Below are 25,494 nucleotides of genomic sequence, written 5' to 3' on the forward strand. Positions count from 1 at the left end.
AGGCAGGTGAGAGTGGGGACAGCCACGGCCTAACACGTTTGTCGTCACCCCAAACTTTATTGCTTACAAAGAGTTCTCTACAACCTGAACTCTGCAGTAACAAGGCTGGAGATCTTCACGTCCTGGGGGCTGGGGGTCCCTCCATGGGGAGGAGAATGGCTCGATGTGGATAGCTGGACAGACGCCACCTTGGCAAGACACGGGGACGAGCTTCTCCCAAGGAGGGATCTCAGGGGCCACCCCTCACCCCCGGAAGCAGAGGCTGGCAGGCCCCCACACAATGATTCACAGTTGATTAATGCTACATGAGTCCTGATCAGCACCCCCACTGAAGAAAAGACAGGGCTGGGGCAACGGGGTGGGGGGTGGGGCTCATCTTAAAGAAAAACGGAGGTTTGAGGGGTCGTGCGCGTAAAGACAGGTCAAGACTTGAATCCCTTCACCCCATCTCCTGGCCTGCTTTTGCGCGTGCAGAGCCACTGACCTGCCCTCCTGGAGGGCAGCCGTGAAAGTGCTTTGAGGTCATCAGAGTGCAAAGTGCAGTTGGCAGTTGTCCCTGGATGAGGGGCAGGGCGGGGCTGGTGTGAGTGTGATGCCGGGGCTGTGTCTCAGGAAGCTGGTGTGCATGATGTTCCAAGCCGTGGCCGGGAGGAACGGGGGGTGGGGGTGGGGTGGATGGGGGGGGGGGTGCCTGCGGCTGCTGCTTTCTCACACATCTGCCACACCCCAGCTCCAGACGGCTCCTGCCGGGTAGGGCTCCCGTTGCCCTTCACTTTGACAGATGAGGGGGCTGAGTGCCAGCCAGTCGGGAGCAGTGCTGGGGCTCAGAGCCTGCGGCTCTGGGGAAGACTGGTGGCCGGCAGCAAAGGGACATGTGCTTGGGGACTGAGAACCATTTCACTTAAGACACCTCTGGTCCTTGGCTGAAGCGCAGTTCGGCTCAGGACCTGTGCTGCAACAACATGATGAGCATGTTCTCCCTGGGAGACTTCCAGTGTCCGGCCTCCCTCCCTCCCTGACTCTGGCAGAAAAGTTGCTAGGTCTAAAAGGGGGTTCGATGGCCAGGCAAGGGGGTCAGAGGGCTCCCCGTTAATCCGGGGGTGGGTACGCCTGCCGTCCCGCTCCTGCATTGGACCTGGGTGTGGGTCCTGGGACACTCGACACCCTGACACCTGCTTGGAGGCCGAGGGGCTCGCCCACCTCTCCCTGACCCAGGCCGGAAGCTGCTCTATCCTGATTGCCAGCAAGTGGTCACTGATCTAAGCAGGTCAGGCCAGCTTGTTTGGACCAGAGCAGAGAAGACCCTTTTGGCTCCCCATGGGGAGCGGCCTCCTGCCTCCCTCCTCCTCCTCACGTGGGCACCGGGCGTTCTCTTGGCAGGGTCAGGCAGGACACAGCAGATCCTGGGAGGCATTCTGCTCACCCCTAGTCCCACCAATGAGCCACAGGGTGGCGGGTCCCCGGGAGCAGGCTGAGCCCGTGTGTCGGGGGCGGCACTGACACCAAGAAGGCAGGCCGCTTCCGGTGGAGCGGAGCCAGTGGTGGAAGGCTGGGTTAGGGCCTGTTCTCCAGGTGGCCATGCTTGACCCTCCAGCTCCAGGCAAAGCTGCCATCAGGGGCCAGGGTGCACTGCAGGTCGATGCCCGAGTCTGGCACCTCCATGTCATAGCGCACGGGCCGCCCGTCCTTGGTCACCAAGCTGAAGGCTGCGGCTGGGATCTGGGGGCAGAGCAAACCAGCAGGCCTGAGACCGCAGCATGGGGTTTGGGGGCTGCCCAGAAGTGCAAAGCGGAGGTCTCTCTCCAGCCAGGTGGGTTGTCCCGAAGGCATACTCTTGCCTTTCTTTCTGGAGAATCTCAACCAGCCCAAGGGTACGTCCTGGGGACCCCTCAGTCACCACCGCGGGGCTTGCCCTGAGCCCTTGGGGGATAACCGAAGTCAACTATTCCCTACAGTGCCATTTCTACTTATTCAAAAGCCTTCCCCCTGGAGGGCTGGGCCAGGTACACTGACTTCTGGGACTCTGCCTCTTAAGTGTGCACCTGTCCCCTTACCTGGCTGCTGATGCCAGTTGCGATGTCCCCCACCTTGACCCGGTGAAACTCCCGGATGTGCAGGTGTTCGCCGTTGAGAGACTGTATTTGGATTTTCACACCTAGAAGGCAGGCAAGGTGACCATCAGGAGAGTGGCTGCTGGCTCTCTGTAAGGAGCCCCACGGAGAGGGACGCAGGATGGCTGTGAGGAAGCCGATGTGACATTTAGGCTGGAGTGGCCCTAATGTTCTACGCCTGCTAGCTCTTCCTGGTAATTTTCTGTCAACGTCTAGAATTTGGCCTGCACAATGCAAAGAGCTAAGGTTGGCTCTTATGGGGAACTAGTATTCCAACCTGCACACAAAGCAAAAAGGAAGTGGAAACAGAGACTCTTAAATTAGATTGCGGGCAACTTAGGCTGTAATGTCCCCTCAGTTGGGACAGCCGTCGGCCAGGCCACGGGGGCTTGATGCCATGTGTCACACCGGCCCTGGTAAGAGTGGGAGCTGATGAAACCCTCGTTCTATCAAAATCACGACATAGCCTACGCAGCCACCCTTGAAAACAAGTCCATGTATGTTTTCTTTCTCGTCTTAATGACTTTAAATCCCAGAGGAGGATCCCAGCAAACTTGTTGCAGAGTCCTCGATCAAAATGCTCACGAGGTCGGGGCACCTGGGTGGCTTAGTCGGTTAAGCGGCCGACTTCGGCTCAGGTCATGATCTCCCAGTTTGTGAGCCCCACGTCGGGCTCTCTGCCGACAGCCCAGAGCCTGAAGCCTACTTTGGATTCTGTGTCTCCCTCTCTCTCTCTCTGCCCCCCTGCCACCTGTGCTCTCTCTCTCTCAAAAATTATAAATAAACATTAAAAAAAAATTTTTTTTTTAAATGCTCATAAGGCCTCGTTCCTCCTGTTCCCCTTGGAAGGCATTATTTACTTCTTGACGCTAGGCCAGGAGAGACCGCTCCGTGCCCCACAGTAGGGGCCTTCTAGAACTCCATCGGCAACCCATGAGGGGCCAGGTCCTTCACTGACTGCCCCACCAGGGAAGGCTCTGGGGCAATCAGGGCCTTTGCTCTAGACCGACTTCGTGGCCAGGCTCCTCCAGTCCGGGCGCCCGGTGCCTTCCTCTCCCTTCCCCCGCTGCGCCAGGAGAAGGGGGACATAAACTGCCTCGGACTCCCTCGTCGCAGGCCGATCAGGTGCTGTGGGGGCAGCTGGGCGGGCAAGTATTGGGGTGTACCATTGAAGTAGCTTGGAGTGTCGGTGGGCCGCCCCCGTGCCAGCACCATGTTCCAGCTGGAGCTGCGAGCCTCTGCCTGGCTGCTCCATGAGTGCACACCGGAACTCAGGGTGTCCCGCGAGCTCTGAGAGGCCTTTGACGGGTTCTGAAACAAGAGGGGGCGCAACTCAGGCCCCTGGGCTTGGGGAACCATCTCTGGCCTTGATGGGGCTTGGGGCGGAAGGGCTCGGGGGCGAGGAACCGCTCGTGTCCCAGGCTGGAGCGTGGCCCCACTGGGCACTTTTGGGGCTAAGCTGGGGTCTGGAGGGGGGGGGGTGAAGAGTACTTCTAGGGGGCCCCAAGCCCAAATCTCCATCCCCACGATCGCGAGTAGCCAAACGGTTCCCCAGGTGCGTTGGAGACGGATTGGCTCATCCTGAGAAAGCGCGACACCCTGCCCCGGTGGGGAGCCCTTCCAAAAGGAAGGGGTGATCCCCCACCAGCCTCCCTTCGCCGCTACTTGAACACAGCCCCTTCACCAGCTGGACACAAAGCTCCGTGCCCCAGCCCTGGGTCCCCGGCTGGCTTACCTTCTCGCTGTCGTCTGACAGAGAGAGGCTGTCGACGCTGAGGCACGAGAGAATCTGCTCCTGCTCCTCCAGTGAAAACGGCTGGGACAGGCTGTTCAGAAATAGTTCTGCAGAGGAAGGCAGAGGATGGCTGTGGAAGACCGAGAGTGGCCCGGCCCGGCTGTGTGTGGGGCTGCACGGACCGCAGGAGCTGACCTCTGAGGGAAGGGCCTAGAAGAGAGCCCACGCTGGCTGCGCAGGGGATGAAGCCCGGGCCTTGGGGGAGGCCCAGGTCTGTGCGCGGGGACCCAGAGGTCGCAGCCGTGGCCGCCCATACCTATTTCCAGTTGTTGCAGCTCCTGCTCTGGGAAGGTCGCCTTCCGCTCCGCCGAGCTGGGGTTTTTCGCAGGGGTCGGGTCCAGGGAGGACAGAGGTAATGGTTCCCATGTTCCAGACTCCTCCTTGCCCCAGTTCAGGCTTGGAGACTTGTTCCGCTCTGGGGGTTCTGGGGGTAGAGGAGGCTGGAGCTTAGGGGCCCCGCCTGTCGTGTCCTCGGTTGGCTGGGGCCCCGGAGCCCCAGGTGAGAGCTCCCTCGGCTGGGCCTGTGGCGTCCGGGGAGAGTGGCCTTGGCTGGGCGGCGGATGGGCTTGGTGTGGCGGCGGATGTCTTGGCTCTTTATACTCTCCCCTCCAAGGGCTCCTCAGACCTCCCACTACAAAACAGAGCACAGGCGGTGAGGTGCAAACAGGCCCGGCCAGGTGGCCCTTCCCGAGCAGAGGGCTGGAGGCAAGCAGTGACAGAGGGCTCTTGCCCCACTAGGGGACGCTGCGGTCTCGGAGGCGGCCTCTTCCGTAAGACGGCCTCCCACAGTGGGAACAGGATGGTATTTCTGTCTTTTATTCTATTTTCCTTCTAGGTAACCATCACAAATTTAAAAATGCCAGAATTGGCTCCAGAGAAGGACTTTGTAAATGGTAAAGATTTAAAGACAGCTCCGAGGTAACACCAACTTTGAGTTCCCATCTACACTGGCCTCCTTGACCACCCGCCCCGCCCCGCCCCCATCTCTCTTACCCCTTCTTCCCCACACTCCACGCTTTCTCTGGAGTGGGGCGGGGGGGGGGGGCAGTTCATCTATGTTTTGTGGGGGGGGGGGCATTCAGGATCTCTCTCCTGTTTTATTTATTCCCCTTTCATTCCCATAACCACTGCCTCTCCCCTGCACCGCCCCCCCCCTCCCCCCCCCCCCCCCCCCGTGACCTTCTATTATATTTGCTGTGTCACTTTGGGTTCGATCGTGTTCTTGCAAACTGTGTGTTGTTTTTATTTTTCAATATCTCGTTTACAGAAAAGGTATCGTGTTCTAGGCCTCGCTCTGTCCGTCTCCTTTTTGCCCAGCACACCACGGTTTCAAAATCCAGCCAGGTTGCTCTGCTCCACTGGGTTGCTTTAACTGCTGCGTGGTGCTCCACGGGGCCCACCCTGCCCACCACCCTTGCCTCTGGCCTTTCCAGTCTCCCAGCAAGGGACCCGCCACTGAGCCTACTCCTCTCCTGCAAACGACCCTGCAGTGCGGGCCCTCCGGCATGTCCCGGCGAGAATCTCTTTGGTGCTGGGTCGGTATGGGCCGTGTTGACTCTCTCACCCCTGCAGCCGGTGTGGGGTTCTTACCATGCTGCAGGGCCAGGCTGACCTTCCTCCACAGCTCCACTGCAGACGCGCGGTGCCCAGGCTCTTTCCTTAGCCCCTCCTGGATGGCCTGGGCCGTGAGAGGGGCACAGGACGGTGGGATCTCCCTCACAGGCGGCGGCTCGCTGGCAATCTGTGGGTCAGAAGGCAACGTGTGTGGCCTGCCCCCCCCCCCCCCACTCACTTCCCAGCACCCAGCGTACGAGTGGAAGACAGCCCTGACCTGCCACGAACCTAAGGAGATCCCTCACCTGGGATGTCCCCTTGGGCCCACCGATCTGGGTGGCAAGTGTTTTAGTGAGGCTCCTACGTTTACGATGAGGCCTCTTCCTGTTCCCATCGGCCACGGAAGAGCAGCCAAAATGGGGACCGCCCTAAGTCTGCAGCCCCAGGCCCGTGGGCCTCCTGGCCCTCCCGCATGCTGTCACTGACCTTGAGGCACAGTGGCCCTCTGAAGTACTGGGTCCAAGGGTGGCAGCCGTTGAGCATGTGAAGCATCATACAGCAGCTGCTCCATACGTCCACCTTGGCATCACAGGGCTTGCCCATCACCACCTCTGGAGCCATGTGGGTCTCTGTGCCAGGGATGTAGTCCCCTGAGGGGGTGAGGCGAGGCGGAAAAGCCAACCGTGAACTCTGGGGGGCAAGAGCCTTGGCAGTGACCCCACCAGTCAATTCCTGAGATACCTTGAATTTGTCTCTGTTAACGGGCCTCGAGTAGAGAGAAAGCCTCCACCCCAAATCTGCCGGGGATGAGCTAAGGCAGGGGCTCCCCTGGAGACTGGCACGAAGAAGGCATCACCCAAAATATGGGCTCTACCCATTGGCCCAAACTCTTAGAGTGCTTTTTTAACAATGGGGAGGGGCCTGGGCATTCGAAATTATGTGGCAGGAGACTAACTCATGGTATGATGTTCCCGCAATGTTAGCAAGTGAAAAACACAAAAACAACCAAACAACCAAACGAACTTCTAGGCAGACTAGAAGGATCGATACCAGATAGGAAGTTGTTTCCCCCACTCTGGTGATCTGTGTTTTTTATTTTTGCTTAGTTCTACTTTCTGCAAAAGATTTTAGAAAAGAAATTATTTTCATAATACAGGCAGGTGTCTGTGTTCAATTTACATCTTCAGAATGACCAAGACAGTCCTCTAATGATAGAGAATCACTTAAAAAAATTTTTAATGCTTTTTATTTTTGAGAGAGAGAGGGTGAGCAGAGGAGGGGCAGAGAGAGAGAGGGAGACACAGAATCTGAAGCAGGCCCCAGGCGCTGAGCTGTCAGCACACAGCCTGACACGGGGCTGGCACCCACAAACCATGAGATCATGACCTGAGCCGAAGTCTGGCACTTAACTGACTGAGCCACCCAGGTGCCCTGTCAGAGAATCACTTCTAAAAGGTTTTTGCCTAGGGTGCCCGGGTGGCTCCGTTGGGCGTCTGACTCACGGTTTCGGCTCAGGTCATGGTCTTGCAGTTCGTGGGTTCGAGCCCCACACGGGGCTCTGTGCTGACACTGTGGAGCCTGCTTGGGATTCTCTTCCCTCTGCCCTTTCCCTGCTCTCTCTCTCTCTCTCTCTCTCTCTCTCAATAAATAAATAAATAAGAGGTTGATTTTCCTTTGCTCAAGAGGAAATAACCTTATGCTGAACGCTATAAATGAAAAAAGAGCAGAATTGTGTTATAATGGCCTTAACGAGGTACAGGAAGAAAAAAAGGAGATGGAAGGAGTGATCTACAATGTTTGTGATTATGTCTCTGGGCAAGAGGAACAGGGTAGCTCCTTTTTCCCTCCTCTTCTACACCACTTCACTCTGTAGTTGCTAAATATGTCACAATGGATGTGGATTACTTTACTAATCAGAAGATTTAAGTTAAAAACAGATGCTTCTCCAGCTACAGAGCCCAGGCCTCTTGGTCAGCCCTCGTGTTGTGCTTCCAGAAACTGTGCTCAGAGGCCCAGGACGGCTGAGGCCACAGGCTGGGAGCCGAGCCACCCAGAAAAGGCTGGATGAGAGGCAGCCAGCCTTTCCGTTCCCTTCTCTGTGTAGCAGGAATATCAGAAACGAGGACCTGATACTCATTCTTGCATTTAAGCGTAACAAAACTTTCTGCTAACCTAGGGTTGTTGATGGGTTGAAATACTGTGGTGGAGAAAAAGGGTTCACACCTCTGACTGCTATTACAGAAAGCACAGGAGAAGGCTAATGCTTCGTGAAGGCTAGTGGTGACTGTCATCGTGGGGGAGGGAGGCAGGAGGCGGGGCTTACCCGTGAGCAAGGACTTCCCCAGGCCATCGGGTTGAAGGCACACAGCATGGCCGAAGTCACAGAGGGCTGCACGGCTCCCATCGCTGGACAGGAGCACATTGTCAGCTGCCAGGCCACCCCAGAGAAGAAGAGGAACAGGTGAGTCACTCCAGGCCCCAGCCCCATCTGGACCTCCAGGGAGGCAGTTTCTGGCTGACCCTACATGACAGCTGCCTGCTTCTGATTAGTTTTATTAGTCATAAGGAAGGGAGGAGGTTTATCAGTTCGGGCTAGAGGCAGGGAGCAGGCGGATCTCTGAGGTCTGGGGACAGTTTACTCCTGGGACACTGCCACTCAGCTCTGCTGCCCCCACCCTCCCCCAGTGGCCACCAGTGCTTAGGAACTCCATCCGCAGTTCTCTGCAGGCACTGCCCACTGGCAACGAGGGTGCCGGGCTAAGGGCCTGGGGAACACACTTCCCCCTCCTGCCAGCACAGCCCTGCCAGCCTGACGTGGGACCTGCCACTGGGGACGGTCAGGCAGGCCCAGAAGATGTGGGAGGAAGTCAGGCAGGTTGAGGTAAGGAAGGAGGAGGCCGCTGGGGACCAGGGCGGTGGGGGCACAAGCCTCACCTTTGATATCTCCGTGCAGAATCCTTCGGGTGTGAAGGTACTCCAGCCCCTCCAGAGCCTGGCTTAGGTAGTAAAGGGCCCGGTCCTCCGGCAGACAGCCCTTCTGCTTTATGAGCTGGCCCAGCGAGCCACCTAGGAGACCAACGGCCAGTCTTTACATGGTGCATTTCCAGGCCTGCAAGCGGGCCACGGGCAAAGGCCTTCAAAGGGCAGGTGGTGGAAAGTAGGCCTTTCCGGCTGATGTCGCAGGGTCAAGAGATTAAAAATGGAATAACTGGGGACCAAGGTCAACCCTTGGCTCTGAACCTGGCTCCTTACCTTCTAAGAGTTCCATGAAGATGTTGACCCAAGGACCTTCCTTCACAGCTCCATACAGAGGGACAATTCTGGGTGAGGTCAGTCCTGCACATGCCATCAACTCCTCTGCCCGAAACACTTCGATGCGCACCTGGCAGGGCGCAGAGGTAGCTGTGAGTCAGGGTGAGGGACAAGGGCTGGTTCCCCAGTGCCCCTGAACAGAGACTGCTGATGTTCCCAGTGACGATTCTGAGGCCAGGCAGGGCCCTGGTGGGCCTACTGGAGCCACAGAGACTAAACTGTATACCCTGGGGGGTCAGGTTCAACATCCAGTACTTGGTTAAAATTCTGCACTGCTGATGTGTGTGGAAATACACGGAATCACAAAGCCTACAGCCCTTATCCAGGCTCCTGGCACGCTGCCCACCCTCAAATCTGCCAAACACAGAACTTTTTTTTTTGCCCCAGCCCAAATGTCTGGGCCATTTTGAGGACATGAGACCTTTTGTTTATCAACATCCACGTCTACTCTTCAGAGGCTGGGTTTCCATCTTATCTGTAGCCAGAGCCGAGGGCAGCCAAGGATCCTGGCTCTGTCAGTGCCTCTGGATCCTCAGCACTTTTCTCAGCTCGTAACTATTTGTCTTTCCCCTGAAGGCTAAAGTGCCCATGTAGACGGAGCAGTGCCTGTTTATTCTGTTTGCAGCTGTTGCCCCGGGATCTGGGCAAAAGGAGGCTTCTAACGGGAGGGGTTTGGCCAAGGTCCCTCCCATAGGGACCACCCGCTCCTTTGTGTAGGGATGAGCACAGCAAGGCGGGAAGAGACAGGCCTAGGATACAATCATCCTAGACTGAGACTCTGGCTTGGCCATTTCCAAAGGTAGAGTGTGTCCCTTAAGCTGTGTTTCCATGTGCAAACGGTGATGACAGTGGCATCTGCTCCCGCGTAGAGTGAGGATTTGGAGGGATGATAACCCAGCACTAGGCCTCGCAACCAGCGGGTGCTCAGGAAATGTTAGCTGCCCCCTTCCTCCCTCCAGCTCCTATAAGAGCAACTAATTAAACACTTAGAAGTCCTAACAGACACTTGTCCTCTCCTTTCTGGTTGCCGCTGGTTCTCCTGTTAGTCTAAACAGGTACCACCAGGGGGCACCGGTGGCAACAAAACCAGCCTGGAAGAAATCACTCAGGACCTGGCAGTCTGGCTTGGAGACATGCTGACTTGGCAGGAGCCCTGACGATGTGGGGCTTTTGGACTTTTGCCTATCAGTGGAAAATGTCTCTCTTCTGGTTACAGAGTATCTGGTCTGGTTAATCAACTTGCAGAAATTTTGACTCTTTGTCAGCGTTTCCAGCTCTGAACCTGAGTTGGAATGAATTCACCATCAGGACTCGTACTAGCAAAGGTCTTTAACTCTCGGGCTCCCAAACGGAGCTGAAGCAGTTTGGGGCACCCCAGAGGACTTGGCAGGTGCTGCAGGATGTTTTTCTTTCTTTCTTTCTTTCTTTCTTTCTTTCTTTCTTTCTTTCTTTTCCTTTCTTTCCTCTTTCTCTTTCTGTCTTTCTTTCTTTTTCTTTCTCTTTCTTTCTAGTTTATTTATTTTGAGAGAGACAGAGAGAGCACGAGGGAGAGAGGGGCAGAGAATCCTCCGAAGCAGGCTCCACGCTGCCAGCGCAGAGCCAGACGGGGCTTGAACTCACGAAACCGTGAGCTCATGACCTGAGCCGAAACCAAGAGTCGGACACTTCACCGACTGGGCCACCCAGGCGCCCCCAAGATGTTTTACTTTTGAGGGGAGCAGGGATGATGGCTATCTGTGGGACACCGTGTAAATTACTCCCTCAAGATAGTTCAGTTTCAACATTAGCTTGCGCTCCATTCTTTCCATGTATCTTGTGCTCCATTCTTTCCATGTATCTTTACGAAGCTAGGTTTTTGGAGCTTGCGGGGATACAAGTACTTTGGTGGGGGGGGATAGGAAGCAGGGTATGAAGCTGAGGATGTCTGATCTGATTTCAAAATTTTGCGAAGTTGTGCAGTGCCCAACGAGGCATACATCACGTTAGTAGTTATGATTAAGAACAGAAGGAAATTTCCTTTCAACTCATGTGTATTGTTATTCAAATGACTACTAAGTTGTTAGGAAAAACACTATTATTTGACCTAATTACTTTAATAAACGGAACTTTTAGGTATTTGTTTTGGCCTGGGGTGTCATGAAAATCACTGACACTGAGGGCTGTAAATAAACCAAGAAAGGCTGGGAACCTCTGCCCTAACTTTTAAGAAATCCATAAGCCCTCTGGAGTATTCCAGTAATGTTGAGAACATTCTCACCCAGGGGCACCTGGCTGGCTCAGTCAGTAGAGCCCATGACTCTTGATCTCAGAGTTGTAAGTTCAAGCCACGCTAGGTGTAGAAATTACTTAAAAATAAAAATCTTTCGGGGGCGCCTGGGTCGCTCAGTCGGTTAAGTGTCTGACTTTGGCTCGGGTCATGATCTCATGGTCTGTGAGCCTGCCTTGGGCTCTGTGCTGACAGCTCAGAGCCTGGAGTCCGCTACAGATTCCAAGTCTCCCTCTCTCTCTCTCTCTGCCCCTTCCCTGCTCACACTATGTCTGTGTCTCTCTCTCTCAAAAATAAACATTCAAAAAAGAAAAATAAAAATGAAAATGAAAATCTTAAAAAAAAAATTTTTTTTCAATTCTCACCCAGACCCGGGTGGGGGCGGGTCAGAGGGGACACTCCAAAACACAAGGTGATTTAGAAGTCTGTGCCAGCCCCAGGGAGAGCAAGCAGAAAGGGCAGTCCCGAGCGGGGCAGCTGGAGAGAAAGCACACGGCCGCCCAGCTGGCCCCCCTCTCCTCCCTGGACCTCAGGGTCCTCATCTGTTAAAGCAAGGGGCTGGACTATGGTGAGGGTGTTCACGAAAACTAATATTCACTGCCCACTGAACACATGCGAGGCACCATTCTAAGCACTTTATGAGCATTCGTTATTTACATCTTACAATAGCCTATGGGGTGCTATTCTCATTATCTCCAATTTACAGACGAGGAAGCTAGAGTCTGGACAAATAACTTGCCCAAGGTCACTGGTAGGAAGTCTCAGAGGTGGGGTTTTGGTTGGGGAAGCCTGACTCTGGGGTGCCAGCTGCCCCGCCTCACCGAAGGCCTTCCCAGGAGTATCAGCTCTTACATCCAGGACGTTCTCACGTACATTCGGGAGCGTGTAGGTGGGAGCGCGGTCAGCAATCCCCTGACTGCCAAGTCCACAAGCCACTTCCCCCGCTTAGCTGCCTGCATGCTGACACTGGGGATTGACTTTTCTTTCTTAAAACTCTCCCTCTTGTTCAGTATTTGTATCCATTTTATTTCATCAGTAAAAACGCGGAAAATAGCAATTCTGTAAATTCTTTTAAAGATCCCGGGAACATAAGATACGTGAAAAGTAACTCACAGTACTGGGCGCACAGTAGTCGAGTAAACAGAGGGGTCCCCCCATTTCCTCCATGGTATCGCCATGGAGATACTCTCCCCTCAGTCCTAGATCCCCTTCTCAGCGCTCGTCCAGGCTGCCCTCACTGGTGTACCTTGTTGACGGCTGCTTTCTATCACCTTTATGCCACGTAAATGTCCATCCCCCATTACAACGTTGCCAAGCCTTTCCGGGGGTGTGGATTCCGCAGCTTTGCCTCTAGCCCCTGGCGCCGTATCTGGCACAGACCAGGCGCTTGGTAACGGCTGGGTTTGGCCAAGGCCACACTAACCCAATCGGAGGCAGAGTCAAAAGGAGGCTCCCAGAACTCCATGCAGGAGCCAGATGTTCTGAAATGAATGGTTCTTGGCCCTCTTTGGGCCACAGACGTCTCTAACACCTGATACATGAGAACGGACGCTTCCCCATCCAAAATGTGTGTGCCACACACAGATACACCATTGAACAAAGTTCCAGGAGTTCACACGTTTATAAATTCATCCACCGGCGAGGATACGGACTTCTACGTCGGCTGATAAAAAGCACTAGAGAGACATGTAGGTACCAATAAGGAACTCTGTCCACGATATGCGATCACATGGAAAATATGGCACAGGACAGCCTCTAGAGTAGTCTCGTTTTAATAAAAGCAACTACATGTTTAGGTATGCATAAAAAGTCGAAAAAGATGTCAAAGGGCAGCTGCCTCTGCGAACGGGATTGGGGAACAAGGACTTTTGTGTTTTGGGGTATCCTTTGAAATCGTCTATAATGAGCCTGTGTTTATTTGCCATGAAAAGATCAAACAAGGCCTTAACAAAGTGAACAGACCCCCGTGCGTTAAACCCTGGACTTGTGACCAGTCAGCATCTGACCCGAGGCCATGGATGTTCTAGAAGGAGGACCAAGGAAGTGCTGTTGTTCCACATGCTGGATCTTCCTCAGGGAACACTGGAGAGTGCACACACCCGCTCTGACCTCTGATCCCTGCCCCCTCCCCCAGTGCCTGCTCTACATCCTGCCCCCCCCCCCCCAGAAAAAGGAGAGAAAGGAGGGGCTGTCTGCCCACCCGATGGCAGCTGTGTGGGCGGCCCCAAAGCCACCCCACTGAGCTCTAGGGACGGGGAGGCAGATTCTGGAAGCGGCCAGTTCTGGCCCTGGGGAGCCTACGTGTTGTGCTTGGAGCTTTTCCGCCTGCCTCGGGGAGGTGAGAATGGGAGTATCTGTCTTCTACTATATCAGGGTTGTTTTCCTTGTTGCCTGGGACCCCGGAGAACCTCAGCAGGGCGACAGCTGAGAAGCCCAGTGACTAAGCTCCCCTAGTGCTGGGCACTGGACTCCAGGACACTTCATACTCTCGCTCTCCTCCCACCCAGCCTTCAGGAGGGACAGCTGAGCCTTCTCCGATGGCCCGGGGAGGGCACATGGCCTTGGCACCCAGTGGGAAATGCCGGCCCACGCTGGCGGGCACTCAGCACGTGCCCGGGCCGGCGGGGGGAGGCGGGGGTGGGGCCCGCTCCGTTGACACAGTGTGTCTGAAGTTTGGGGTAATACCTACGGATAGTCCCCCTCTCAGCCCATCACCCGGGGGCCCAAGCTCTACAACTGTAACATCCCGGCCCACTTACAAGCCAAGGAAGCCAGGGTATTCACATCACAATTTGCGTCCTCACCGCTGAAAGCCACAAGCAGCTGCAGCCGCGGCCTCAGCCCGGGGCCTGAGCGTGCCTTTGGTCCTCTTCCCTTTGGGGGGAGCAGAGGGTCCCTGACAAGACCTGCTCGAAAACAAGGTCTAGCTTATTTCCTTTTGTCACGGGCCAAGTAAACGGCCCCTGGAAACGTTTCTCATTTCAGCCTCTTGCGGTCCTGGGCGCTAGCTCTGAGGCTGAGTTTGGGCCGAGGACAAGGTGGCTTCCAGTCAAGGTGAACTGAGGGTGGGGGTAGGAGAAAAGACACCTGAAGGGGAGCAGGGCCAGCACCAACGTCTGTGTTCTGCTGCGGCACAAGGAGGCCTCAGTTCCAGGCCCAGCTCTACGGTTCTAGGCAAGGCACGCTACCTTCTCCGGTCCCCGGTTCTACCCTGGTGAAACGAGGGAGCAGGGGAGGCGATTCACGCCCCTGCTCGCATCGATTCCCGGGACCATGAGTCTCTTCCCCTGCCCACTTCCTACAGAGCGGATCGTAGCCAGACTCTGGAGCTAGCCAAGCCTGGGTCTCTTGCTAAGTCTCATTTCCTCATAAGGTCCACCTCCCAGGACCTATTATTCCCGCCAGCAGGAGGCAGAGCCCAAACCAAAATCAGATCTGACGTCCCAAGCGCACGGCCTCGTCCAAGAGGCACCTGTTAGGGGCAGGTTATTGTTGTGGTGGTTTTTACCTTCTGGGCCAGGCGTGAGTGGCCCCACTATGTGGTTTAGGGGTTTCAGCTCAACACGAATTGCACGACGAGCCAACACCTTCCAGGTTTGGACTTGCCCCTAAGGGCCCCGGCATCAGGAGTGGCCCAGGACGCGTGCACACTTGCATACTCCATCTGACACACGCACACCAAGTGCAGCTCCCAGGCCGGGACATGTGACCGAGACTGCTCCCTTCCGGCTCCAGCTGACCCCAGGGTGCCCAGCGACAGCCAGGCTCTGTTAACAAGCCAGAGCCATGGCTGCCCTGTGATTGCCCTTGAAAGAAAGCAGAAGGAACACGACAGGCCACCTGCCTGGCTTCCCTCTGCAGCCCCCGGAGCCCAGGCGCACCTTTTTCTTTCGGGCCTACCTTTTTGACCGCACACTGGAAGCCAGTCTGCTTGTCCTGCATCCTGTGCACCTCTCCGAAGGAGCCTCTGCCCAGGCAGGGCTGGCGCGTGGCCCAGTGGACCTCCTCTCGGTACTCATAATCCACCGGCTTGAGTTTCTGGGGTTGGCAGGAGACAGAAGCCAGTTTCAGTGACCAGGGCAGGGCAGCGGGCGGGACGAAGGGTTACAGTGAGGAAGGCTCTCTGGCTGGTCGTCCTTGCCAGGCTGCTGGGGCAGCGCCTTCACCACCAGAGACACCCCCGGGTCTGAGGCAGGGCTCTGCAGGGGCAGGACCGGAGGGAGTTACAGGCATAAAGTGAAGGCAGTGGACAGCCTCGCCGGCTGCCCAAGCTAAGCCGACCCTTGTGGTGAAAGATCCTTCTCCCCAGACTTGTGGTTGTGGGACACAAATGGAATTGTCGGGGCGCCTGGGAGGCTCAGCCGGTTAAGCGTCTGACTCTTGACTTTGGCTCAGGTCATGGGTTTGAGCCCCGCACAGGGCTCTGCACTGATAGGGCGGAGCCTGCATGGGATTCTCTCTCCTCTCTCTCTGCCCCACCCCCGGCCCCCAACCTCTCTCTCAAAATAAATAAATCAAACTTTAAAAAAAATGGAACTATCAACAACCTTGACCAAAAGTATAGCTCCGAAGCTATAAGGTAGAAAAAAGGGAAGAGACCATGAAGAGGGGTGGGGGACAAGGGATCATGTCAAAGATGGATGGAATAACCCCCAGAAATTGAAGTCTGGTAAAATCATCTTAGAGTTATAAAGCTCTCCAGCAGAGCACTGGAGGGAAAGAGGAAGGCCAGGGGAATATGCAGATGGTCAGGAGCCTCGTCTTTCATAGCAGGGGTCAGGAGGGAACATGTGCAGTTGATGCTTGCTTATTCCTCTTTCTCAGTATGTGTATCATTCAACACACACACACACACACACACACACACTCTTCAGCAATAACTTAATAAGTTCGGCAATAACTGAACTCCAAGCAGAAATATCTAAAAAGCCTGAAGAATGATCTGGAGGTGGAGCAGGGGATACTGCCTCTCGCCAGGAATGAGCACTTTCTGACTATCTGATGACGATACAGATACTTCGATACAGAGTGAAGACTACGCCCCGCCCCCCCCCCCCCCCGACTCCCCGCAAAGGTGGGAAGTAAAAAGGGTCTGGCAGGTTTCCAGTGATGCTTTGCCCCCCAGAACAGGTCCCGCCTGACGGCCAGCTGCTGCTCTGGGCCCCAGAGCGGGTGGTACATGTACCTGTGTTTGGGGGATGGCTTACCTCTGTAAGCAGGACCCCCTCGCTGTCCATCGTTTCAGGGCTGGGCTTCTGGGGCTTGAAACCTCCTGCCGACCAGGTCTTGGCCAGGCTGGCCAGGCTGTGGGCCTGGCCTGAGCTCACACTGCCTTGTAGGGCGTGTACCATGTACTCCTCCACAGAAAACTTGTCATACGGGCCCCGGGAAGGGCAGCCGGGCTCCAGGTGTGGGCCGGGCACAGGCTTCTGACCGTCCACACAGGCCAGTTTGCCCAGGTGGGGGCCGGACAGGGGCTGCTGGCTGTCTATACAGGCCAGTTTGTCTAGGAAGAAGGACTCTAAGGGGTGAGGTTTCCAGGGCTGGAGAGGGTGGAACGGGAAGGGATGGGGCAGTCTGCTGTAGGGGAAGGGGTGAGCGGGCTGGGGCAGGGGGCCTAGATCCTGGGGGTGGTGGAGTTTCCACACGTGATTTAGACATTGCAAGGGGCTGATCAGTTTGTGGAGTTCTGATCGAGGCAGTGCCGGCCGCAGGCCCTCCTCGAGCTTCTTGAAACAGAGTTGGCCGAGGCCCGGCTCCTTCAGAGGCTTGGTGAACTGGAGGGCGTTCCTCACATATGGGGGGCCCAGTGGGGACTCATCCTCCTGTGGGGGAAAACACAGGTGGTAGTACATACACAGGGCCAGGCTGAGGCACGGGCACCGTCCCGAAGGCCCCACGAGCCCGGGGTCTGGGGGGCGCTGGCGGGGCTCACCTGCACGGGGACAGTGCAGCTCTCCTGCTCCGGGGTTCTGGGGAGGGGTTTGGCCAAGGCCGCTCCCGCCTGAGCCAGGGACTTGGAGCTCTTCTTCTTGCGTTTCTTCTGGGCTTTGCTGCGACGCTTCCCCTTCCAACACACACGGGCCATTTTGCCCTCGGTTGCGTGGGCCACATTGTTGGGGATCTGATCGAGACTCTCGGACTGGCTGTCAAAAGGGATGGATACGCACGTGGAGCGTGAGGAGGCAGGAAGGCGGAACAGCTCGGGTAACTGCAGTTAGAGTCGTGGAGACCTGAGCTCAGATCCCAGCCCAGGGAGTCCTTGTGTGAACGTGGGTGAGTTCCTAAGCCCCAAGGAGCCTCCATTTTCTCATTTATAAAATGGGTGTAGGATTTCCTGCCATGCAGAGGAAGATGAGGTTTAAAGGAAACCGCTCATTTAGAAAGCTTACCTCGGCACCTGATCCCAAGGCAAGCTTCCCATAGACGGCAGCTATTACTACCGTGATGGGGTACACAAGGCTCTATGGGGGGGGGGGGGCGGGGAATGGGAGGACGCGAGGTTCTCTCACCGCTCTCCAGGGTGGGCTGCCCCTGGAGAGGTCCCGGGGTCGGGGGGCGTGTGGCTAGGAGGGCCACACTCCCCAGCGGGCATTCTCAGCTCTGACAACAGTCTGTTTCTGTTGCCTCTGGACGGAGGGACGGTTGAGTTTGGGCACCAACCCCCCCCCCCCCCCCCCCCCCCACTGGTTCCTGGAGATACCTGGTTTCTGGGAATGTAAGCTGCTGTATAAACAGACACCGTGGCTGGGCTGATGCCCGGTATCAGGGGAGCCTCCCCTCCTCCGACAGCCTACAGGCTCACTACCACCATGGATCCAAGCTGGCTTTCCCCCTGCCAGGCATTAAGGCATTGGCCACAGAATAGTGTCTGAAAAAGCCGCAGCCTTAGCTGCCCCCCGCCCCCAAACGGCCTCATCTTCTGCCCCCTGCAAAGGAGGCAGACTCACACCAGTCTTGGGTGGGGGGTGGGGTGGGGAGGGACTGCTAGAGGCCTATGGGCTTCTCCCAGGCACCTGAAAGAAATGGGCCCATCAGAAACCCCCTACTCTGGGCCGAAAGGCCTCTGGGGCAGTATAAGGAATCCGATCAAACACTGAACATTTCTTGGTGCAAAAGCAGCAGCCTTCCCCACAACCTTTTCATCACGAACGCTTTCCAAATCCCCATGATAAAAAAGTCCGTCTGTTGGTAGAGGAGGGAACTGTTTTCCAGGTTCAACCTGCAGTTGGCCAAAAACCATCTTGGGGATGGGGAGCCCGGGGAGCAGACTGAGCCCCCTTCTAGCCTCCTTTCCACGGGGCCCCCCAGCTGTGAATCCGTCGGTCCCTTTCTGATCCCAAGCCCTCATCCCTCCTTGGGTGTGTCTCGAAGGGGAAAAGACACCAGCGGGTTTCTCTCATAGTTCGAGCGGCCCCTCGGTGCCTGCACTCATGGTCACGCACCAGTGGGAAAAAGACTCCTGTTTCCAGCACACTCCCTATTGATGGGAAACGAGGAGGAGCAGCAAGGACTCCGAGGAGAATAAAAATAAAACGTCAAGCTGATGGGACCCAGAGGCAGTCATCCACACGCCATGAAAAGCTTTTGAAAAGCTTCTTTGGCTGACAGAGCGGTTCAGCCAGGAAAACCTGGGCGGGCTCCAAGAGCTGAACCACAGGTGCTGGAGGAGGGAGCCAGGGGTCACTTGGGAGCGGCCTGAGCGAGCAGCTGGGGGGGAGGGATGACGCGGTTTCAGTTCCCTGGGCCCCATGCAAGCTGGCCTCCTTACCTGTACTGTTTGGACCCGGCGATGAAAATCCGCTCTGAAAAGGTAGGGCTGAACTCTTGGCTGTTCTCACCTTGTGAGTCAAGGAAAAGAGAGGTTGGACAGGCAGAAAGGAGGAGAGGAAGAAGAGGGACTCGGCACTGAGGAGACAGACATTTTACAGATATCTTCTTGGGCTGCCGTGCCTCGGCCTCACCACCTGCCTGCCGGCCCACCCCCCCCTGCCAACAAGAGCAAAGGGCATGCTGATAATAGGGCGTGATAAGGGTGCCCACCTCACTTCACCGTGGCCCTTAACTGAGATGATCTATATAACACATAACACACCCAACGGAGTGCCCGGCACGTAGTAACAGTTCAGTAAGTATCAGCTCTTGTGGACGTCTGTATGTGTGTAAATGTGTGTATTATGACCACGGGCATCTCGCTCACTCCATTTTAATTTGTATTCTCTCATCGCTTCTCAAAAACCAGCCAGAAGGAAGCGGAACTCAGGGCAAGATGTGTATAGGTGGGAAAATGCCACCACGAGCTGTCAGGCTCTCCCCCGAGAGGGGGGAGCCTCTTGGAGGGCAGGGGGGAGAGAGAGAGGAGGACTTCTGGCCTCACCCAGGCACCTGGGGGTTTCTCAGGCTCTGGTGGCAGTGACCAGGCAGAGTCATTTTGAAGTATCTTGGGTGGAAGCAGAAAGGACCAGACCAGGCCCCGCCCTGGAGTGGCCTATGTCCCCTCAACTGGCTCAGCAGGCCCAAGAGCAGGTGTTCATTCTCTAGGGTGGGGCCACCTCAGCATGGAAGGTGGTGAAGGGCCTACAGGCCTCAGAGGGGCTTTCCAGGAGACCTGGCCTTTCCTGTCTGGGGCCTCTCCAGAGATGCTCAGGCTGCCCAAGGTCACAGCACAAGGCTAATGGCCTGCCTGACGATCCTGCCAAGAGCCCTAGGACCTGTGAAGCCTCCCAGCTCTCTTCCCCTGCTCCGGTCGTGACGGGCAAAAGCCTCCCTGCGCCACTCCTCCCTTCTGTGCTCTGTTCCCTGGCACCGTTACGGCTCCTGCTTCGACTCATTCTTGGCCTACCCCCCAAGCTGTGTCTTGTGAAAATCTCAGAGAGCCGCTGCCCTGACCTCCCGCCCCTGCGCCGTGCCACCCTGGCGCAGGGACCGTGCCCACCTGTAGGCCCGCCCACCTGCCCTCTCTGTCCCCAGCCCGGGCCCTTACATTCGGCCTGCGCGATGATGGAGATGGCGGCCAGTCCTCCCTCGGAGCCTTCCTTGGCTGTGCCTTTGGTGATCACGTCGTTCAGGATGTCCCACTTCCCGCAGAACACAGGGCTCTTCTCTACGGCCTCGAGCTTGTTGGCGGGGTTTTGCTTCTTCCCCATCGCCTGTGTCTTCTCCTTGGCCTTGGCGAGCTCCTTCTGCCCGGCCGCCGAACCAGGGGCGCCTGGGCAGGCCATTTCCATCACTGCCATCTCCCAGGCTCACGCTCGCCCTGAGGGACCAGACGCAGAGCAGGTCACTCTCGGATCCCACGGGGCCCCGGGCCAGGCTGGGTGGGAGGAGAAAAGCGGGGGGAAGGCTCTCTGCCTCATACATTTACCTTCCAAACAGCCCAAGTGACGAAGGAGTCAACCTTTCTTGTTCCTTGTGGCACCGGCCCCCGCCCCTGGTCCTGTCAGCACACCACCACAAACAGACTCCCCCACTCGGCCCACAAGGAGGATTCCAGCCCACTTCCTCCAGAACCACCACGGCACCAACATCTGGGATTGGTTCATTCTTGCTTTTACAAATACTGGCTGAATCGTTTTCTGTGGCTCACTTTATGGTGAATTTTGCTCCCTCAGAACACGGTGGTACATTCCATACTCCAAAACTGCCAGTCACCCCACTGACTTGCCTTCTTAGAAGACATGTCTACACTGGCCACAATGGCTCTTTTCCAAATGGGGAGAATCAAGTTTTTGTTCTCTTGCAGGAGGTAGATAAATGTATGTGCGTGTGTGTATACAGATTTATGTGTGCATATATACATCTCTCTCTCTCTCACACACACACACACACACACACACACACAAAATGTTACAAAGTCTAAAAATCAGCATGCAAATGACAGCGCCTGCACTCGACTCCTTTCCCAGGACACATCTGTCTGTGGCCTTCCAGAAGGAACTGCCATGCTTCCATCTGTAATACTCATTTGCCGACAACCTACGTATCCTCATTCTTCCAGGCAACATTAGTAGTGGAATTTGTATTAGAGCCCCCAACGCCAACCTGTACCTCTAGAAATCTGAAGACAAAGCACAGGGCTTCAACTCTCTGGGCTCTCTCTCCAGCGGCCCTGTGTGTTCCCTGGAAGCCCCAAGGGGGTGGGAGCCCAGTGCTGAGGCAATCTGTGCAAACAGCATGTGGACTAGAACTGTCAGGAAAGAGATCTGCACCGATCTGGGATTGCTCCCATCTGGGAGCCTTTTTAAAGACTAGGACTGTGGACTCCCAAAGCGTAGGTTCCTCCTGGGTCATGACTTGCTTTAGACCAAGCCTGAGAAGGCATCACATTCAGACAGGTTTTTAATTAAGTGCTCTCTGCTGGCAGGTTGGTCTAAAGCTGTTGCTAACAGATGGGAGTGTTCCCTGCTGTAAGTGCACTCATTCCGGAACACGCCTCCATTTGCTCGTGGGGCGGAAAGGCAGGCCGTGTGAAGGCAAACCTCTACACCGCTGGCCCTTTGCCCTGGGTGGCTAGAAGCTGACATGGGACGGTGGGAGGCTGGGCATCTCAAGGCCGAAGTCCTCTTCCTATGGAGTCTGCCTCCCTGCAATGGCCACAAAGCACTGAACCAGCTCCACTGAGCGGGAGGGTGAGGGTGGGATGGGCTTGTTGGTCACTACTAACTTGATCCTTTCATCTCTGCCTTCAAGGGTCTGCTGGCTTTGAAGTCAGAGCAGCTCCAGCTTTCAGCACAGATGCTTGGGTGTGACCCCGAATTCGGATGCTGAGGAGGCTGCATGGGAGGTCTCGTTGTTACGCGATGACCTTAAGAAGTCTAAGGGGTGTTCTGACTTCCAAGTGCCTACCTATCTCAGCCTCTTTACCAGGGAAAATGGGGTCTCAGAAACAAACCCCGCGGCACTTGGGTGGCTCAGTCGGTTAAGCGTCTGTCTTCGGCTCAGGTCACGATCTCCCAGTTTGTGAGTTCGAGCCCCGCATCGGGCTCTGTGCTGACAGCTCGGAACCTGGAACCTGCTTCAGATGCTGTGTCTCCCTCCCTCTCTGCCCCTCCCTTGCTCATGCTCTGTCTCTCAAGAACAAACAAACAAACAAACATTCAAACGAACAAACAAAAAACGAACCCCAAGCCCTCCGGACCTAACACCACTAGACGTGTGCCTGCAGGGACCTCAGCAGTGCTGTAATCTCATTCTCACTTGAAGAAACTGATGCAAACCAGGTGGAGACTCGCCCAAGGTCACCCAGCCTCGTGTGGCACTGCAGGACCACAGCCTGGAACCTCCAGCTCCAGGCTGTACTGCCCCCTCCCCAAGTCTCCTGCGCTACAGGCAAACTCAAGGGGGAAACTCACGGCCCTGCCTGGTCAGAAGGCTCCTGAGGGCAGGAATGGTGCCCTCAGAGTATAGCACGGCGGGGCATAGACGAGACGATCGATGTTGGCTGAATGGGGGAATCGGAGGATGACCTACAGAGACAGGATGATCCCGGGCACCAGGGATAAAGAGAAAGTTCCATCTGAGGAGTGAGACAAACGAGGCCAAGCTGTCAGTGGTTGCTGCAGGGGCACCCAGCTATTGGAGAACTGGCTGCGTTGGGCTCACGGGGCTGTCTCTGTCTCATGACATGGCTCATCGTGAGCTAGAGCCCTCCAGAGAGGCTGGGGGGCGGCCCCTCTCCCCCAGGAGCCGTCCTTTCACCTTGGGGGTTAGCTGGGCCGCTGGCCAGGGGCTCTGATCCCCCTCCATGAGCATGCTGGGCTCCCCAGGCCCAGAGAAGCTGAGGCTGAGGCAGCCGGGCTAAGGGCCTCCTCTGCAGTTCCCTGATGACTCATCCCACAGCCTGGCAGGCAGAGAGAGGAACAAGCAGGCCGTTGAGAAACTAACCCAGCAGCTGGCAGCTGAACCTGTGAAGGGCACGGGAAAACAGGCTGACCCTCGCCTCCCAGGGCCACAAAATCACGGCCTGGGAGCTGTGCGGCTTCTCCTGTGCCATGTGACCGTGACTCAGACCCTCGCTGACAGCCTCCAAGTTCAAGAAGCTATTCTCAGGATACTCTGGCCTGACGGCAGGTCTCCTACACATTCACACACGCTTGCTGCCCCCCCTCCCCCCGCCTCCTTCCCCACTTCTGTAAGGGGCCTGGCCTACAAAAAACCGGGGTTCTCACGAAGCCTGGGACTGCTGGCCGGGTGGCATTTCCAGCCCTGGGCTTGTTGCCCCGGACCACTGCCCTACGGCCTTGCCCCTTCTCTCTCCCGCAGCTTGTGGGGTGAAGACTGAGTGGGGGCCAGCTGCGCCTCTGCCTTTGAAGGCGTGTCAAAATCCTGATCCATTACTCAGTCTGGACGCCCTCCCCAGCTCCACTCAGGTCTCAAATGCATTCTGCCCCTCTGCTCTCTCGCAGGGCTGAAGACGTGGGCCCCGGCAACAGCCACACCCACTCAGCTCACTGACAAGGCCACGAACAAAAGGGGAAAGAAAGGCGTGGAATTTATTCAGTATCAGATCCGACGTGGGGCTCAAACCCACGACCTGTGAGATTATGACCTGAGCTGAAGTTGGCTGCTTAACCGACCGAGCCACCCAGGCGCCCCAGCCGAGTTGGGGAATTCTTAATGTGGCTTCAAGGACAGCTTCAGGATGGTCTGTGAACCGCAGAAACTACGTTCAGTTTGTATTTTTCCAGAGAAGAGGTCCAGAGCTTCCATCATAATTTTTAAGGGTCTGCCGTTCCCCAGAAGGTTACCATAGTCTCTCCAGAAGATCAAGACCAGGGTTAATGCCTGATTTTGGCATTGCTCTTCGTGTCAAGGAAGAGCTCAAAAACACAGCAGTTTCCTACCCGACTGCAAGTTAGAATGGCCTGATGAGTTTTAAAATGCACTCGCCCCAGACATACTGAATCAGTTGCTGGGCGTTAAGCCCAGAATCTGTACTTGTGACAAGTTCTCTGGGTGATTCTGATGCCAAGGGGCCAGAGACTGCCATCTGACCCCTGCTCTATACTGTAAGGCTGTGCCGTCCAAAATGGCAGCCACATGCGGCTCTCTACATTTAAATCAACTGAAATTCAATCACATTTAAACTCAGTTCCTCAGTCACACTAGTTATCATATTGGACAGTGCAGATACAGAACATCGCCATCGCTGCAGAAAAGTCCTAACAGACAGCTCTTATTTAAGGCTGGGATAGTAATGTTTTCTCCAACAGCAAAATTTCTGTTCCTGGGATCCTGGGACAGGAGTTTAGACTAAATGAATTGCCGATTAACTGGAAGGTCCGAAAATATGCTTTAATTTGATCTTCAGTGATGATAACCTTTCTAAAATGTATCATATTTCAGTTCCCTCTTTGAGGGAGTACAGTAAAAACACCAGACTAGGAACTAGAGGATAGGAGTTCTAGCTTTGGCAACTTAAAAAAAAAAAAAAAAAAAAAAGGCAGTGAGACCATTTTTGTCAAATGAAATCCTAGCTCAATGCCCAATATATAAAAGCTCAATGCCCAAAATATATAAAATGCCCAATATATAAAAGCACGCAGACGATAACGTGGGTCACATGAAGAAAGAGGTGCTCGCTAAAGAAGGCGGGCGGGAGCCCCACGTGGTCAGCTTTCTCTCATCCACCCAGGATTTCCGTGGAAGCCGAGGTCCTCTCTTCTGAGGAAGAAAGCTTGAAAGCCAGTGACCTAGGAAATCTTCCAAGGTTCCTTCTAGTTCCCCAACCAGATTTGTTCCCCAACCAGATGCAACGGATTCGTCAGGATCATCGGAGGGCAGGATGACCGATTCGGAATCAACACTGTCGGTATTCACTAAGCACCTACCATTATCGACCTCATTTTCAGATGTGAAGACCGAGGCTTGGAGAAGGTCAGTGGCCTGCCAGAACAGCCGCACGGCTACAAGCTGCAGAGGTGGGGCTGGACCCACGTGGCTGTCTCCAAGCCTGCATGTTCAACCCTGAGCAGACCACCCAGATTCTTCTGTTAGCTGCTCCCGACTTGTTTTGAGAACCAGGTGAGGTAGCATACAGGACACGCCAGGCGGTCTGCCCAGCCCACAGAAGATGTTGGATCAAAGTTCGTTTTCTTGCCCTGCGCCTGGCTCACAGATGCCATCACTGAGACAATGGGATTTCTCCGTGTTGGCATCATAGAGTCAACGTTTCCAGCCGTAGCTGAGGCCTTCAACGCACTGAGTCTCGGTTCTCTGTATATAAAAGGGAAATAAAAATCTCCGTTTCGTAGGGTCATCTTGGAAATGTCCACTGCGGGACCAGGGCAGACCGGGGCAAATCCCTGTCATGACTATTTCATCTGGAAGTACAAACTTATCCTCTTCTGAATGCCCAGAGGGGACACATAGCAGAAGCAGAATGACTCAACTTCCTTCATAAGATATTAGTTGAAAACCAATCTTATTCTGATGCTTCCTCTTTTGAGCCTTCAGCT

The 25,494-nt window shown here is 55.5% G+C and overlaps 1 protein-coding gene across 1 annotated transcript in view; it reads right to left on the reverse strand.

Annotated features, from left to right (window-relative positions):
- Positions 1-37: 37 nt before the first annotated feature.
- MAP3K14 (mitogen-activated protein kinase kinase kinase 14) overlaps positions 38-25,494 on the reverse strand; it is a 43,878-nt gene continuing 18,421 nt past the window's right edge. Inside the window, exons 2-16 of the mRNA XM_060645844.3 lie at positions 20,022-20,294; positions 18,810-18,879; positions 16,974-17,184; positions 16,246-16,863; positions 14,939-15,076; positions 8,713-8,842; positions 8,395-8,526; positions 7,784-7,888; positions 5,947-6,110; positions 5,497-5,647; positions 4,163-4,537; positions 3,847-3,953; positions 3,278-3,422; positions 2,055-2,155; positions 38-1,719 (exon numbers count right to left, since the gene is read on the reverse strand). Coding sequence (XP_060501827.2) covers positions 1,555-1,719; positions 2,055-2,155; positions 3,278-3,422; positions 3,847-3,953; positions 4,163-4,537; positions 5,497-5,647; positions 5,947-6,110; positions 7,784-7,888; positions 8,395-8,526; positions 8,713-8,842; positions 14,939-15,076; positions 16,246-16,863; positions 16,974-17,184; positions 18,810-18,879; positions 20,022-20,274 — 2,865 coding nt within the window. The 5' untranslated portion in view covers positions 20,275-20,294 and the 3' untranslated portion in view covers positions 38-1,554. The remainder of the gene's footprint in view (positions 1,720-2,054; positions 2,156-3,277; positions 3,423-3,846; positions 3,954-4,162; positions 4,538-5,496; positions 5,648-5,946; positions 6,111-7,783; positions 7,889-8,394; positions 8,527-8,712; positions 8,843-14,938; positions 15,077-16,245; positions 16,864-16,973; positions 17,185-18,809; positions 18,880-20,021; positions 20,295-25,494) is intronic.

This window comes from Panthera onca, chromosome E1, assembly GCF_046562875.1.
Source record: "Panthera onca isolate mPanOnc1 chromosome E1, mPanOnc1 haplotype 2, whole genome shotgun sequence".
NCBI lineage: Eukaryota > Metazoa > Chordata > Mammalia > Carnivora > Felidae > Panthera > Panthera onca.